This window comes from Sycon ciliatum, chromosome 4 (assembly GCF_964019385.1).
Source record: "Sycon ciliatum chromosome 4, ocSycCili1.1, whole genome shotgun sequence".
Taxonomy (NCBI): domain Eukaryota; kingdom Metazoa; phylum Porifera; class Calcarea; order Leucosolenida; family Sycettidae; genus Sycon; species Sycon ciliatum.
The window spans coordinates 37,703,435-37,718,111 of record NC_088646.1 but is presented as its reverse complement, the minus strand read 5'-3'; the positions used below and the strand labels follow the sequence as shown (position 1 = coordinate 37,718,111).

At 48.2% G+C, this 14,677-nt stretch overlaps 2 protein-coding genes across 2 annotated transcripts; both read left to right on the top strand.

Annotated features, from left to right (window-relative positions):
- The first annotated feature begins 1,517 nt into the window (after positions 1-1,517).
- Positions 1,518-3,505, top strand: LOC135816000 (protein phosphatase 3 catalytic subunit alpha-like). Its single transcript, XM_065329358.1, has one exon. The coding sequence runs from the start codon at positions 1,635-1,637 to the stop codon at positions 3,060-3,062; it is 1,428 nt and encodes a 475-aa protein (XP_065185430.1). The 5' UTR covers positions 1,518-1,634; the 3' UTR covers positions 3,063-3,505.
- A 2,467-nt stretch (positions 3,506-5,972) lies between these two features.
- Positions 5,973-14,290, top strand: LOC135815998 (aminoacyl tRNA synthase complex-interacting multifunctional protein 2-like). The gene is made up of 4 exons (XM_065329354.1): positions 5,973-6,197; positions 8,735-8,881; positions 9,606-9,834; positions 13,610-14,290. Exons 1-4 carry the CDS (start codon positions 6,063-6,065, stop codon positions 14,020-14,022), a joined length of 924 nt encoding a protein of 307 aa, XP_065185426.1. The 5' UTR covers positions 5,973-6,062; the 3' UTR covers positions 14,023-14,290.
- Positions 14,291-14,677: the final 387 nt, after the last annotated feature.

Below are 14,677 nucleotides of genomic sequence, written 5' to 3'. Positions count from 1 at the left end.
CTGGTGTTCGGCCAAGACTAGTTTGCATTGGTCAATACTGTTCACACATAATTTATACAGTACACTGAAAGGGATCCGAGATGAATGGAATCAAAGTCACGATCATGAATCACACGATAGGTAATAAAGGGGAGAACTGTAGTTGCACGATAGAAGAGAAGTGGTGGTTAAAGACACACCTGGCATGGCGAAATCATGGTCGGTAAATACATACCTGTACTTGCAGTAGTTAGGTACACGTAGTGGTGTATATGGGTTTTCCTACTGTGAAACTCACCTACACTGGTAGAGAGTACGTACTAGTACATAGCAGTTACTCTGCTAAGGCGCACACTTGCTAAGTTAGTACCTTGGATACTATGTACCGGTACACATTCCCATAGTATTCCCATGGCAGTGTCTGTAGCCATACTGTAAAGCAACAAACTTTCGCGGCTTGCAAATTAAGCCTTTTTTCTAAATCGGGCTGGATCACGATGAGAAACGTTTGCGATTCTATCTCTTCAGTCGGATTTTGTACTGTCTACAATCAATGTACGGAGAGGTTTATTATTATTATTATTATTATTTATTAAATTTTTCATAGGGTTTGCGGCGATTTATATTCGCGATTTTGTGATGGTCGTGAAAATAGTGAAATTTAAGCGAAAGTTTGTCACTTTAAAGTACTCAGAACATGTACCTCAACCGGAATGACTATTGTCCTTCAATTGAGAGCAAGCCTGCCAGTTAAAGAGTCAAGATACACGTACATGTACTCCATTCAGTGCTCTGTGCTGAACGCCTGCCATGGCATAACATGTAATAATAATAATACCAAGGGATTATATACTATTGTTATACTGATAGTGTGATATCCTCAGCCTCAACAAAGCGGCCTTGGTCCAACTCCACCAAGTCAAGAACTGATTGTGAAGAAAGCCTTGCATCTTGGGGATACCCCGTACCCCAGCCTCCGGATACTATAATTATACTGTGGATAGCTGGGGAACAGACCAGGTCAGTGGTCACTGGGCCCGGGAGTAGGTACGATCGTAGAGTCTACAAAAAAAATTGTAAAATAATATAAAGCACGACCATGCATGGTATACACCGGTAGATCTACCAGCGACCGTACCGGCCTGCGCTGCACCGCATGCGCACGCACCGCGTACCGCCCTTGCGCCCTGTCCGCAAGCGTGCTTCGGAAGAAAAGCTACCAAAAATGTGCAGACCTGGTTCAAGTGCACGTGCTATCGCGGATGCATATGATCGATAGCTACAGTAGCCATATGGACATGCAGCTAACTGCATGCATGCATGCCGCACCCACGACACTTGCGTACACTGCATGCACTCGCTAGACTACGTAACCGTCGTTGTCGTAGCTACGGGAGTCCTCCAGTCCAGATCAGGCCGCAGGAAGAGGTGTAGATTCTACCTGCTGGACCTGGTGTATGCAGTAGGCGGATCGCGGACCAGTAGAGTCTATCAGTCTGCATGCTGGAGGGAATGCAAGCCCATCTGAGTTGTACCAACTAATTTTTTGTCACTTTCCTGCATCAGAATCACGCAAGGCGCGGTCCTCTTTTGATCTTCGTTGTTTTCAGCAGCGAAAGTTGTAACTTTCCTCTTCAGACAACAGGAAGTCCAGAATGGCGGAGGCTTCGCCTCCAACTTCAGCTCCGCCATCGGAGGCCAAGTCATCACCTCCACCTCCTCCATTGGATACTGTAAACAGACAAGTGAAGGACTGCCTTCCCCCGGCTCCTAAAGTTCTAACCGAGGATGAAGTGTTCGAGGCGAATGGCCACCCCCGCCTCGCCCTGCTCAAACAGCATTTCTTCGAGGAGGGCCGAGTCGATGAGAAAGTTGTTATGAGGCTTTTGGAAGAGGGATCTGCTCTTCTCCGGACGGAGAAAAACCTACTGATTGTTCCTTCTCCCGTAACTGTGTGTGGAGACATTCACGGACAATACTACGACTTGTTGAAACTGTTCGAGGTCGGCGGACCGATCGAGAAAACGAATTACTTGTTCATGGGTGACTATGTGGATAGAGGTTACTTCTCCGTGGAATGCGTGCTTTACCTGTGGGCAATGAAGATCGTCTACCCGAACAAGCTGTTCTTGCTGCGCGGAAACCACGAGTGCAGACATCTGACAAGCTATTTCACTTTTAAAACTGAGTGTCAGGTGAAATACAGTTTGGCAGTGTACGACGCTATGATGACCTCGTTCGACTGCCTGCCTCTCGCCGCCCTGATGAACGAGCAGTTCCTGTGCGTGCATGCGGGCCTGTCGCCAGAGATCCTCACTCTGGCTGATATTGATGAGATTGATCGTTTCCAGGAGCCACCATCCAGTGGCCCAATGTGTGACCTGCTCTGGTCCGACCCCATCGAGAGCTACGGCAGAGAACGTACCGATGAGCGCTTTGTGCACAACAACACCAGGGGTTGCTCCTACTTCTACACATACCAGGCCGTGGACAGTTTCCTGCAGGCGAACAACCTGCTGTCGTTAATGCGCGGACACGAGGCACAGGATAATGGCTACCGAACGTACAAGCGCAACCCAAAGACCGGCTTTCCGTCAGTGATCACTTTATTCTCGGCGCCAAACTACTGCGATGTCTACAATAACAAGGCGGCGGTTCTGAAGTACGAGAATGACGTCATGAATATTCGCCAGTTCAACTGCACACAGCATCCATACTGGCTACCGAACTTCCTCAATGTCTTTACGTGGTCTGCTCCGTTTGTCGCAGAGAAGGTCACAAACGTCCTCGTCAACGTACTCAAGATTTGCACAGATGATGAGCTAGGAGAAGTAGATGCTAAGTCGGCACGGCACGAGATGATGAAGAACAAGATCCGCTCCGTTGGCAAGCTGGCGCGTGCCTTCTCCGACCAGAGAGAATCACAAGAAGTTGCCATCAAGCTCGGTTCTCTCACTCGCCGTGGTTCTATCGATGACGTGCAGGCTGCAATGAGCAAGCAGGGTGGGCTGTCTGCCGAGCTCAACTTTGAACAAGCCAAGGAACTGGACAGCTGCAATGAGCGGCTTCCTCAGGCCGAGTAAGGACAGTCTTTACCTCGCCGTGATGGTAATGTATTGTTTCATGCACTCCTTGGCAACTCTTACTTGTGCGTCAACCACAGAATATGTCCTGCACTGGTGTGTTTCTGGTATTAGTATTAGGCATCTTATACTATAGATGCATTTTTCAAATGACGTACATGTAGATTCAAAACATTTCCAAAATCAGCTTCCAAAAATCAATGTAACGAGTTGTTGGAGATAGTATTGGACATGGTGAGCATTTTACCTTTCAGGTTATTTTTCAACAGTTGTCCTATCTATAACGTTGTGATTCTGCATTGACATGGTTAGCATTTGCAGTTCTAAGATACCGATTGGTCAATGTGTGTACCTTAGCAACAGTAACCCACACGTACACACTAAGGACTTAATGTACAGACATGGCACATGTGCAGGAAACAAATATGTATATTCACCGTTGAGTGCTCCCGTTGTTTTGGCCTGGCTTCAGTCTAGTCAAGGAGGTTGGGGGCGGTTTGCGCCAACATTTCATTTATGTACTTCATCTGGAAACAAAAGCGTGTGACTTTCTATGCACATTCTAAAGTGTTATTGTGCTCAAGAAACTTGATTCCTTGAAACAGAAACAGTTGACAGCAGTGAGTCTAAAAACTTCTTTGAAGTATGTACACTAGTATACGAAAGGAGTTGCACCTATTGAGTTTCACTGAGAGTCACCACAGCTCAACTCCTCACAGTTCTATCACCATGCAGAACAGACAAGTCGATCAAAGTCACGAGGTTCTTTGTTTCCAAAGGTAATATTCTGTTATTCTGCAGATGTGTAGATATGGTCTTTGGAAGTCATTCTGTGAAATGTAAAAATTAATATAATTAGAAAATGGTGTGAATGCAAAATAGCCAACTGCCGGTATGTCTCACAAGACAATTCGTTGAAAAGATGTGTTCATTGCCATTTCAAAATAATTTTCTTGCCTAGCATAGGGCAAGTACACATGGCATATATAGACGACCGTCATGTCCTAAACGGGAGAGGGAGTGGAGTGCTCTACAACACAATTCCTTACATAATGAAAATGCGTATGCGATGACTGGTATTACCTAGTGTTTGTGCTTTATGCATTACATGCACATCTAATTTCATAGTTTCGTACAAGCGGATATTGGATATGGGTCGTTTTGTATCAGGCTTCACTGTGCATCTATGGGAGACATGTCAGAGTAATTTGGTTATTGTGGTGATGAGGGGGGGGGGGGGGGGGGGGACCACGGTCATCATCATCATTTTTTTCATTTAAATACAGTTGAACATCGATTATCCGACCACCTCTGGGCAGACAACTGTCAGGCGGTGTTCAGATAAGGCAAATGTTCCGGATAAGAAAAAACTGTCACTCGCACACTTTCAGTGGTTATTACTAGCCGCACGACCTTTTTACTTTTCAAAATTTTCGTATTTTTTGAATGGCTCACTACATGCACAGTGCGTACTCTACGGCACGTGCGCCCAAAAAACTGTTACGGATAATCGAATGGTCGGATAGTCGATGTTCAACTGTACACTACTAGGAGTCAACTGTCAACTCGACTGTTCTGTTGATCAATCTGATAACAATGTGAAGATAGCAAATTCGGGGGGGGGGGGGGGGGTGTAGCTTGTGTATGATCCTACGGCGCCGCCGGGCAAATGAACATTTACCTCTGCCTTCATGTGTGATTTGAAGAATAAAATGTGCGCAGAACTCGCAGTCAACCACCTGAACTCAGCCCCGTACAGCCGTCATGTAACCGGTTGAAAAATTTAATTTGCCCGAGGCCGAATAAGCCCGGGTTTATTTTTCTCCGATGATGTAAACGGCCCCGGCTCAGTCGGAGTCCGAGTCCTAGCCGGCTGGGACTCTGAACCAGACAGTACGATACAGTGGAGCGTCTGGACCAGGGAGCAGTGCAATACCGTATTTTACAGAATTAAACCCCTGGTCTGTACTCCCGCATGCATGCCAGGCTAAGCCGGTGAAGCACTGGGTTCCGAGACAGGCATGTTCATGTACATGTATGCTGGTTAGGCCTGCCGGATCTGGCAGGCGATGATTTCTACCGGTCTGCCAGGAAACGGTCGGGTCTGGTCCAATCAGCGTACTTGTATGTGAATATACCATGATGTTTGTATGTGAATATACCATGATGTTTATATTCTTCAAGTGCTGACGGCCAGCACATAATATTGGTGGTATCCCAGCTTTTTTTAGTGATCACAGTTTGACTCTTTAGTACAGCCACTGTAAGCTTGGATCGGGCGCCGAAGAACGCAGGGGCTCAAGGCACAGCCTATCACTGTTCTAAAATGTTGAAATGACAGTTGTTTTGTTCTTATTCCACGTGATCATGGAAGCACCATACAATGTGCCGGATTACCGGCACCACGTGGAAACTTAGCGGGCCATAATGATGATCTGGCCAAGTTCCAGCCTAAACTTTCACGGCTTCGACTTTGGCCGGAAGTGTTCTTCCGCACCCAATCTTAGCGTAGTCTTGGCAAGACGAACTCTTGCCGGTCCTGGTGGTTTCAAGCAGAGACTGTAGTACATAATTATACGTGACCCCCCCCCCCCACTTCTACTCTCCCTGTTTTTAAAGACTGTGACCATCAAGAGTAGATAAGCCCCGGGCCGAGAGCTTCTATCATCAACAAGAGTGCATAAACCAGGGAGTCGTAAAATACCGGTGGTATTTTACGACTCCCTGGCATAAACTGTTTCGGACTCTTCTGAGTCTTCAACCACTGTCAACCGCGCCGTGCAGGCGTGCACAGACTCGTTGGACACATGTTTGAGTTACCATGTCAACGAACAATGCATGCAATCACGCGCAAGAAACATCGAAAAAAAGTCTTTTTGTTGTGGCACAAAATTATTTTGAAGTTTACAAGCTTTCTTTCCAGTGTTGTGTTCGAGCGTGTTGCATATCAATCTGATTTGCATTGCCATTGTATATCAGCTTACCTGCTTTGAATTGAAGATGGCCAGTACCGGTACCATGTACAGTATTCCTCCTTCGGCTCCAATTGATGGAAAAATGGACCTGCCGTCGTGCATGTATCGCATGCCACCGCTGCAGGGCGGCCCCTGCGGAGCCGAACAAAGCTCTTCTCAGGTTAGTGCTAGCAGTAAGTGGAATTCTAAGCACCATTCCATCCTCTATGCCTCTTCCAGTTATCACGGAACTGATTGGTTTTACTCTCGCGGAATGTATTTTTTTTAAATCATCTCTGTATGTCATCACAGAAGCATACAAAGCATGCAACTTTTCACTTGCTGGTGCATGTACAATGTATGATGTACATTCTACAAGTAAAAATTGAAGAAGGGTTTACAGAGGTTAGAAAAATATTACTGGTGATCGACAGATCTGCATGCAGGTGTGGCGAAAGCAGTGTGTAGTTTTCTATCTATTGTTAAACTGCAGACGTAAAAAAAGTATTGTTTGTGCATCTGCGTTGCCACCGGCTGTACATTTGTGTTGAGAGACACAACCAGCTTAGGAAGTTCTTATTTGTGCCAGGCCACCGCCATGCCTGCAGACGTAACTGAATTATAAAGAGCACAGGCAAACCGTGTTGTGTAGCTGCTTAACTTGTGCTGCCGTGATGAAATGCTGATCTTTGTAGCACAGTTGTTGCTGTGCTGGTAACGTCAAGAGAACATACCCCAAGAGTGTGCAACTCCAGCTCTGGGGTCTGCGACAGCAGAACTTCACATCACGTGACGAACCCATACACATTATGTGCACCCTGTCCATGATCGATACAGGGTTGTACGCAACCCTGCTTTGGGTTCAACTCTCGTGTGGTCACTTTGCACTGTTTGTTAGCGTAACCTTTTGGACCATGTAACGTGATGTGAAGTTCTGCCGTCGCACCACTGTATAGAGGTTGTGCAGGCAATTGCACACTCTTGGGAGTTATGTACAGTCAGACCTCGCATAACCGCACACATCCGTTTTCCACAAAAATATCCGGATAGGCGAGGGAACCGGATAATCGAACACACATACTGTATATATGCATGGCAGATGCTGTAAATCTGTAACCAACGATTTTCTTCCGGATGGCGAGGGATCCGGATAAAAGAGGACCGGATAAGCGAGGTCTGACTGTACTCTTGGGAGTTATGTACTCTTCGTGATATGGAGGGTGTTGATGTTGTACATCGGTGACTCGCGTACGGCTCTTGCACCACACTGCACCAGCCAGCCAAGCCACTCGTCTCGAGGAGGCATGGTGGTGTCTGGTGATGCCTCGCTTTGCCCCCCCCCCCCCCCCATTCACATCTTTCCCAAGTGCGCTTGTAGTTATGCGTACATTACAACTTGAACCCCCTGCCCCAGCACACACGACGAGGTACACACCAAAGTTCCCTACGCTGGTCTGATTTGAATATAGTACTAGCCCTCCCATCGTCTTCTACCAGGCTTTATACAGTTGTAGCTGACCAGCGCTTTGGCCGAGTGGTAGGCTTGCCTGCGAATCACAAGGTCCCGAGTTCGAGACCCGCGCTGGGAGTAGGGAGCGTGTACTGTGCTAACACATGCAGTGATGCATGCATGAACCACTATACATGTAAGGAACTGCACCGACACCCACGGTCAACTGGGTACTCACTACTCGGAGTGAGGGTGACATGGATGCAGCTAACGAGGTTCGCCCCCTTGTCGGGCATTGGTTGTGAGAGTCACCACCTCACCCTCGCCGTTAGGCGCTGCATCTGCCACCCTGGTATCATAGGCATAGTGGTGGCCTGGCACGAGCGAAACTTCCTAAGCTGGTTGTGCTTCTCGACGCAATTGTATAGCCGGTGGTAACACGGACGTGCGAGCTTTACTTTACTTTTACCTGATTTTACGGTATCCGTGATTTCCACTGGTGCCCGGGGTGATGCCGAGATAGGCTTGCCACCAATTTTTTCTCGTGATGTGCTCTATTTATGGCCCAATTGTGGGTTGGGGGTAAGAAGTAGTGACCCTGGCCATTTTTGAGGGGTTGTGGTCTTGTGGTACACCATTCCATGAAAGCTATGCCTCCAGTGGCTGCGCTACACATGTACACTGTCCGTATACATGTACTGGGAATTGTACTGAGAACTGTTGGATGCTCCATGTGATTAGCTCCAGTGCAATCGAACGCCGCGTACGGTACTGCATATCGTGCACAGAATTGACTGACATGTCCCGTATAATGTACTGCCTGTCCCATAATATTATAGTACTTCAAGTACAGTAAAGTACCGTTGATCCGCCCCCGCTCTAATTCCCGCCCCCTGGCGAATTTCTGCCTGTGAAGCGACGTCGGCGTATGCAACGAAATACCGATGCACGTACTGCTGTACACAATATGTGTGATTGCAGGATGAAAATGTGCATAATCCAGCATCCCATGTCTGATCTTCTGCTTTGTTGTACATCGTACTGTACTGTAACGACTTGACCTAATTCCTGCCCCTGGGGAAAACCAGCTGGGAAGCGACACGGCGTGGGGAGCAGATCAATGGTACTTTACTGTAATCTGCATGTCCTGTGCCGCCCCCCCCCCCCCCCCACACACACACGCAGTGACGCAAGATACTAGTACATGTATTGAGCAGTGTGAACACTGATTTCCTTGCTTGTATTCTTGATGTTGCTGCTGCTGGCAGGCATCCACCTCAGCAGAGGCCTCATCCAGCGCTTCCCTGGCTTCACTGGAGCAGCGGCAAGTCGCAGTCATTGCTGACCTTGAGGAGCTCCAAGTACAGGTTGACTCGCTGGCATTGCGCTTGAATGTCGCTATTCCGCCGCTACCCGTACGTAATGTGAATAAACGTTTAACTTTCAACTGTAAGAATGTGTACATGCCTGATGTATATGTAGACAGTTTTCAATGCCACTGGAATAAAGTCTTCTTATCTCATCGTTGGAATTCAATGGAAATCAGAATTGCTATTTCACGGACAGGGTAGATAGTGCAGGCAATGACTGCAGACACTCTAAGTTATGCGTGGGTAGCTTGATGCACTACACAAGCCAGGCGAGATTTACTAGTCTGTTTGCTGCTCAGTGCTGTGCGCTGATTTTCAGAACTTCCGTTGACGTGTTTATCTTCTCACATCACAGTAGCGAGAATTCCCAGATAGCCTAGAGTGCTGAACACCACTAAGGGGCCGTCCATTCCAAGGTTACCAATAGTATTTTCAAAATGAAAAGTTGTCGTTTGGGGGTGGGTGGGTTTGAAGGAGTTTCGTTTTGAAAATAATTATTGAATGACGATGGAGAATGCCCAGTTTATACTTCTGAGTGTCGAAAATTGATATCAATATTTTATTGGAATTCGTTTTACCTGCAGAAAAGGTTGGTGGGTGGGTGGGTACTGGGTGCTGAAAAATACTAAAACTTTTTGTTTTGCAAAAACTATTGGTAACCCCGGACTAAGACGGAGCAATACCACAAAGGCAGAAGAAAATGGAGGCAATCGGCTAGATTATTGTTGTAACGCTGCATTCTTCTCACATCATATTGCTATTGGTATAGGGTACAAGCAGCGACCAGCAGATTGTGGTGCATGCCTCTCCCAACAACCCACCAACGGCCGTACTCTACCTGCTCCGCGCTCTCGCTCACAAGCTGCCCGTAACCACCGCCGTCTATCTGCATTCCTCGCTCAAGTCTCTCTCCACGGAGCTGCAGCAGTTCCTGCGCACAGTTGTCCCCAACAGGTCCTCGGCGGAAGCTCTCAGGCTTGTCGTCGTGTGGCGTGAAAGTAAGTTCTTCTCACTGGTGTGTTTCTTCTCTCAACCCTTTAAACTTTACACACTTGTTGTTGGGCATAACTTCTGCTCTGATGATCCATTTTTCTTTTCTTTAAAAGAAGTTTGACTAGGGTATTCCCCAGGCCTAAGGCCTTCTTACGGGGTACCCTATAGACCAGTTGCGCAAACGGGAGCCGGCGCGCGGGGCCTTGCGGATATGAAGTGCTTGGAGGACAACCACTCGAGACTCAGACCGCTGCATTTTCACTTTTTGTTGCAGGACTCTTACTTTTTTTAGTTGTTTAGCGATCTAGCCGTGATGGTGAATTTTTGTTGCGTTCCCAAGTGCCACAGTCGAAATACCCGAGACAAAGTGTCCTTTCACAGGTTTCCGAACCCAGAGCAACAGGTGGGCTTGTATAAAAGTTAGGTTCAAGCAATAAAGCGTGAGAAATTTACGGCGCAGTCACAACAAAATTTGTGGAAAGCATTTCCGACTGGAAGATTTTGTTTTCAAGGGGCTCACTGGAAAGCGTCGTCTGGTTCCGACTGCAGTACTGTCCCTGTTTCCGGATTGGCCAACACATCTTCAGCCCCCTGCTAGTGTTCAGTCGTCTCGCCGTGTCCTGAAGCGTAACGGAGCTGACTGTGACTTGGATGAAGCGGACGTTGACAACACGTGTGATCTCTCTAATCACGACGACGGCAGTGGCGATGGTGGCGTGAACGATAGTGCCGGAGAAGCGATACCAGAGCCACCAGAGCCCAACAAATCTGCCTGCGGAGCTCAGAATGATCATGGGGGTTATGCCAAGGTTCTGGTGAGTAGTGCTCCAGATTCCAGAGAGGCGTACATTCGTGAGCTTGAGCAAGAAAACGAGATTCTGAGGAGGAAATGTCTGGTCTGGACATGCTGAGGAGAAGCGATGATGACACTCGGCACTTCACAGGTTTCGAAACCTATGCTACGTTCAAGTGTGTGTTTGAGTATTTGGAGCCTCTGGCATGTAGAATGAAGTACTGGGGTGATGCGCCTTCCCGGCGACCTTCACTTTCAGCTCGCAGCAATCGCCGTGAGAGAAAGCTGGAACTAGAAGAAGAATTTCTTGCTGTGATAGTTCGTGTGCGGTGTGGCTACAGGAATAGAGATGTAGCGAAATTTTTGGGACTGTCTCCTACAAAGTTTTCGCGTATATTTAACACCTGGATATGCCAGTGCCTCATGGACGATGTCCTGCACGATGTGTGCAAATTTCCATCCAAGGAATCAATTGCAGACACTCTACCGCCATGCTTTTCTGCATTTCCGACGACACGTATAGTCATCGACTGTACAGAGGTATACTGCGAGCAAGCTTCTTCTTTGGCGGCTCGCAAACAAATGTACAGCAACTATAAGCACCATCAAACGTTCAAGTTTTTGGTCGGTGTTGCACCCAGTGGATACGTGTCTTTCGTGTCGGATATCTGGAGCGGCCGTGCCAGTGACAACTGCATCATCCTTTCTTCTGAGCAGCTACTGGCGCAGCTTGAACCCGGCGATGCAGTGATGGCAGATCGCGGCTTCCTCATTGATGACGCATTGAAAGCTAAGGGCGTTACTCTCATTTGCCCAGCCTTCCGTGGTGCAAACCGTGCCCAGCTTACAGCAGCGGAAGTGCACGACACAAGGCGGATTGCGGAAGCGCGCATACATGTGGAACGAGCAATCGGCTTGACGAATTTTCGAACCCCGATTATCACGCCTTCACCGAAATAAGACAGTCACAGCGGAAAACCATAATATTTTGTAATACTCTGTATATACAGATTTTTAAATTCCCATTATCACTCCTTCACCGAGATAAGACAGTCACAGCGGAACACCATAAAAGTGTATATACTTGAGTATAATATGTGTGCCAACAGTGGAAATATTTAGGATTTTGAGTTATCGCAGCTGACAAATGCAGTTAACCCACAATTATAAAAAAAAGGGGGGGGGGGCTTTTGGCTCGATTTCGCATCGGTCAACTCAGCCAAATATGCTGTCAAGTACAGACGCTGGGCTGGTAGTACTGCGCATGTGGACGACCTGGTGCGATCTTGAGGACGTAATCTTGCCGACTCGGTGACAAAACCAGGTATTGTTCAGGGACTGGCCTCGTGTGGCCTGCTCGATCTCCAGAATATTGGGAGAGATGCTATCAGCCAGATCCGCTTCCAAGTCGGCACCCGTGGCGACGGCATCTATGTCAGTGGTGACTGTAACAAGACTACGCAAGCACTTGAGGCCAGTAATGCATGCCTCTTCAGGTGACTCGTACAGTTCACTAGTCTGTGATGATGCTGTTACTGTCAACTCATGGGCTGGTGCTATATCTGCATCACCAAGATGGTCCGGAAGCTCGGAAACACCTGTCGACGGACATGCCGATGAGGCAGTGCTGGAAACGAATGTCTGGGCATCGTAGATCATAGCAATCGGACACGTCGTTGTAGCAGCACGTAGCGATCCTACAAGATTGCCAGCTCGAGATGCAGTGGCTTTGACAGTCTCCAAAGGGACAGGATGGAAATCCGAAAGGCTCGGCTTCTTTGTTTTCGGCTTTTGCTTGTCAAACTCCAATTTGTACACGCTGACTTCGTCCAAAGGTACCGGCTGAACTTTGGCCACATTGGCCGGGACAATCCATGTACAGGACGCATCGGTGCAGGCAGTGTCGTTGGGGACACTTGCGTGGCCCTGGCTCAGCAGATCGTCCAAGCGAAATAGTACTGCAGCGGCATGGGAGCAGCATTCACCAAGGCCAGCAACACATGGACACTCTGCACCATCCACCACTCCAATGTGCTTGTTCAAACAAACGTGCACTGGGTACGCGTGTGTAGTGGACTGTGAAGGCAAGCAATAAGCTCGCACAAACATAAAAACATCACTCTTCGAGTACTGGTTCACATTCATCATCAGGACGTGGTCATCTTGGCTCAAGCTCCATGCACGCAAGGACTTCTACGCGCGGACACGTCAAATGTCTTATCAGGACAGTCCACCAAGTAGGTACGGATGGCATCTAGGCCGAAGGAGCTCGGAACACAGGATAAATCTCTGTTCCACTCGCCAGAAATTATCGACAGCTTCCCCAGCGCCTCGTACTGCTGATGCGTATTAGAATCAAAGTTACTAACTGCACACTCTGCCTTGACTTCACAACCAGCGGCGACCCCGCTCTTGGAAATATCAAGAGCGCCACAAACAAGATCTATGAAATCAGCTTTACGTCCCTCAAGAGGCAGCTTCAATTCACGACAAAGAGATTTCAGTTCGGCTAAAGTCAATTCTTTCACTTCTTTCCACGACGATGGACGCTGGGTTTTCACTGTGCCTTTCGCACCAGAAACTACTCCTGACTCAGCAGCATCCATAGATACAATAACACACTCTACTGCTAACTACCAACTGGATAACGAACGGACATGAGCCACAACGGCACAAGTGAGACAAACTACAAAAAAGGAGATCTGGCACAACTAATTACTTCTTTGTTCTTGCGTGCTCAAGCGTGACTCCAGTTGTCCTCCAAGCACTTCAAATCCGCGACGCCCCGGGTGCTGGCTCCCGTTTGCGCAACTGGTCTATGCCGGAAAATCTGGCGAGAAAAACATTGGGCCCCCAAACCTGCATATGGTGGGGTTGTCCATCCTGACTTTCTTTTTCGTGTGTGTGTCTGTGTGGGTGCATGTGCGGCTTGTCTGTCTGCCTGTATGTGTGTGTGTGTGTGTGTGTGTGTGTGTGTGTGTGTGTAGTTGCTGACGACGAGTCGTACATCATGGTGCGCTCCCACGGTGCTGGAGCGGCACAGTGCTGTGTACGCGGACAGCAGAACATTGGCCGCTACCTGTGTCGAAAGTACCTGTACCGGCTCTACGAAGCACTGGGCGCGATGGCCACGCTAGAAATCGACGCCGCAATCTCCAGTTTCTACCTGCCTCTCCTCGCGTCCAGCCAGACTAACAATAAGGAACAGGCCGCAGCGTTAAAGCAGGCGAATGTCGCTCTTGGCCGGAACGCTTTTCTTGCTGGCGAGAACGTATCCCTGGCTGATCTCCTTCTGTACTCAGTGGTATCACGAAAACCAGCTCTAGTCACGGCCAACAATGTCAAGGCGTGGGTGAAACGCCTGGCCACCAACCCCATCACCGCACCGGTTGCACTGTAATTGCCGCGCTAGATCCGTTGAAGATGCACGATTCTCTCCTCGTTTTATTTTCTTCAGCCCTGCTTTTATTCCCCATTTTCCGCCCGTGTGCCGATGCGTGCAGTGTGATCATTGTGACAGCGTGTGTGCATGTGTGTGTATGTGTACGTGTGTGCATGTGTGTGTGTGCATGTGTGTTTTTATAGAGCATTTGGAAGACAATTATAGCGTTCATTTGGGGATGTTTTTTTAGGATGATAAAATTGACAACAAACTGTGGTACCCGCTAGCACTATTGATGAGGTCCGTGTCACTGTGGTGTATGTGTTGCAGCGATATGCAGTCACACACACACGCACACACACACACACACACACACACACACACCCACCCACACACCTTTGACCTTTGACGCCCATCGCCGGAGGCGATGATAGCAATGCTACGGCAGAAGCCATAGCAACTTGTGCTGGGATTGCACCATTCAACAGCTTGCAAGGCTGAAGAATTGACCGTCACTATTCAGCCTGGTCTACACCATACAGCTATTCACACACACACACACACACACACACACACACACACACACACACACACACACACACACACACACACACACACACACACACACACACACACACACACACACACACACACACACACACACACACACCTT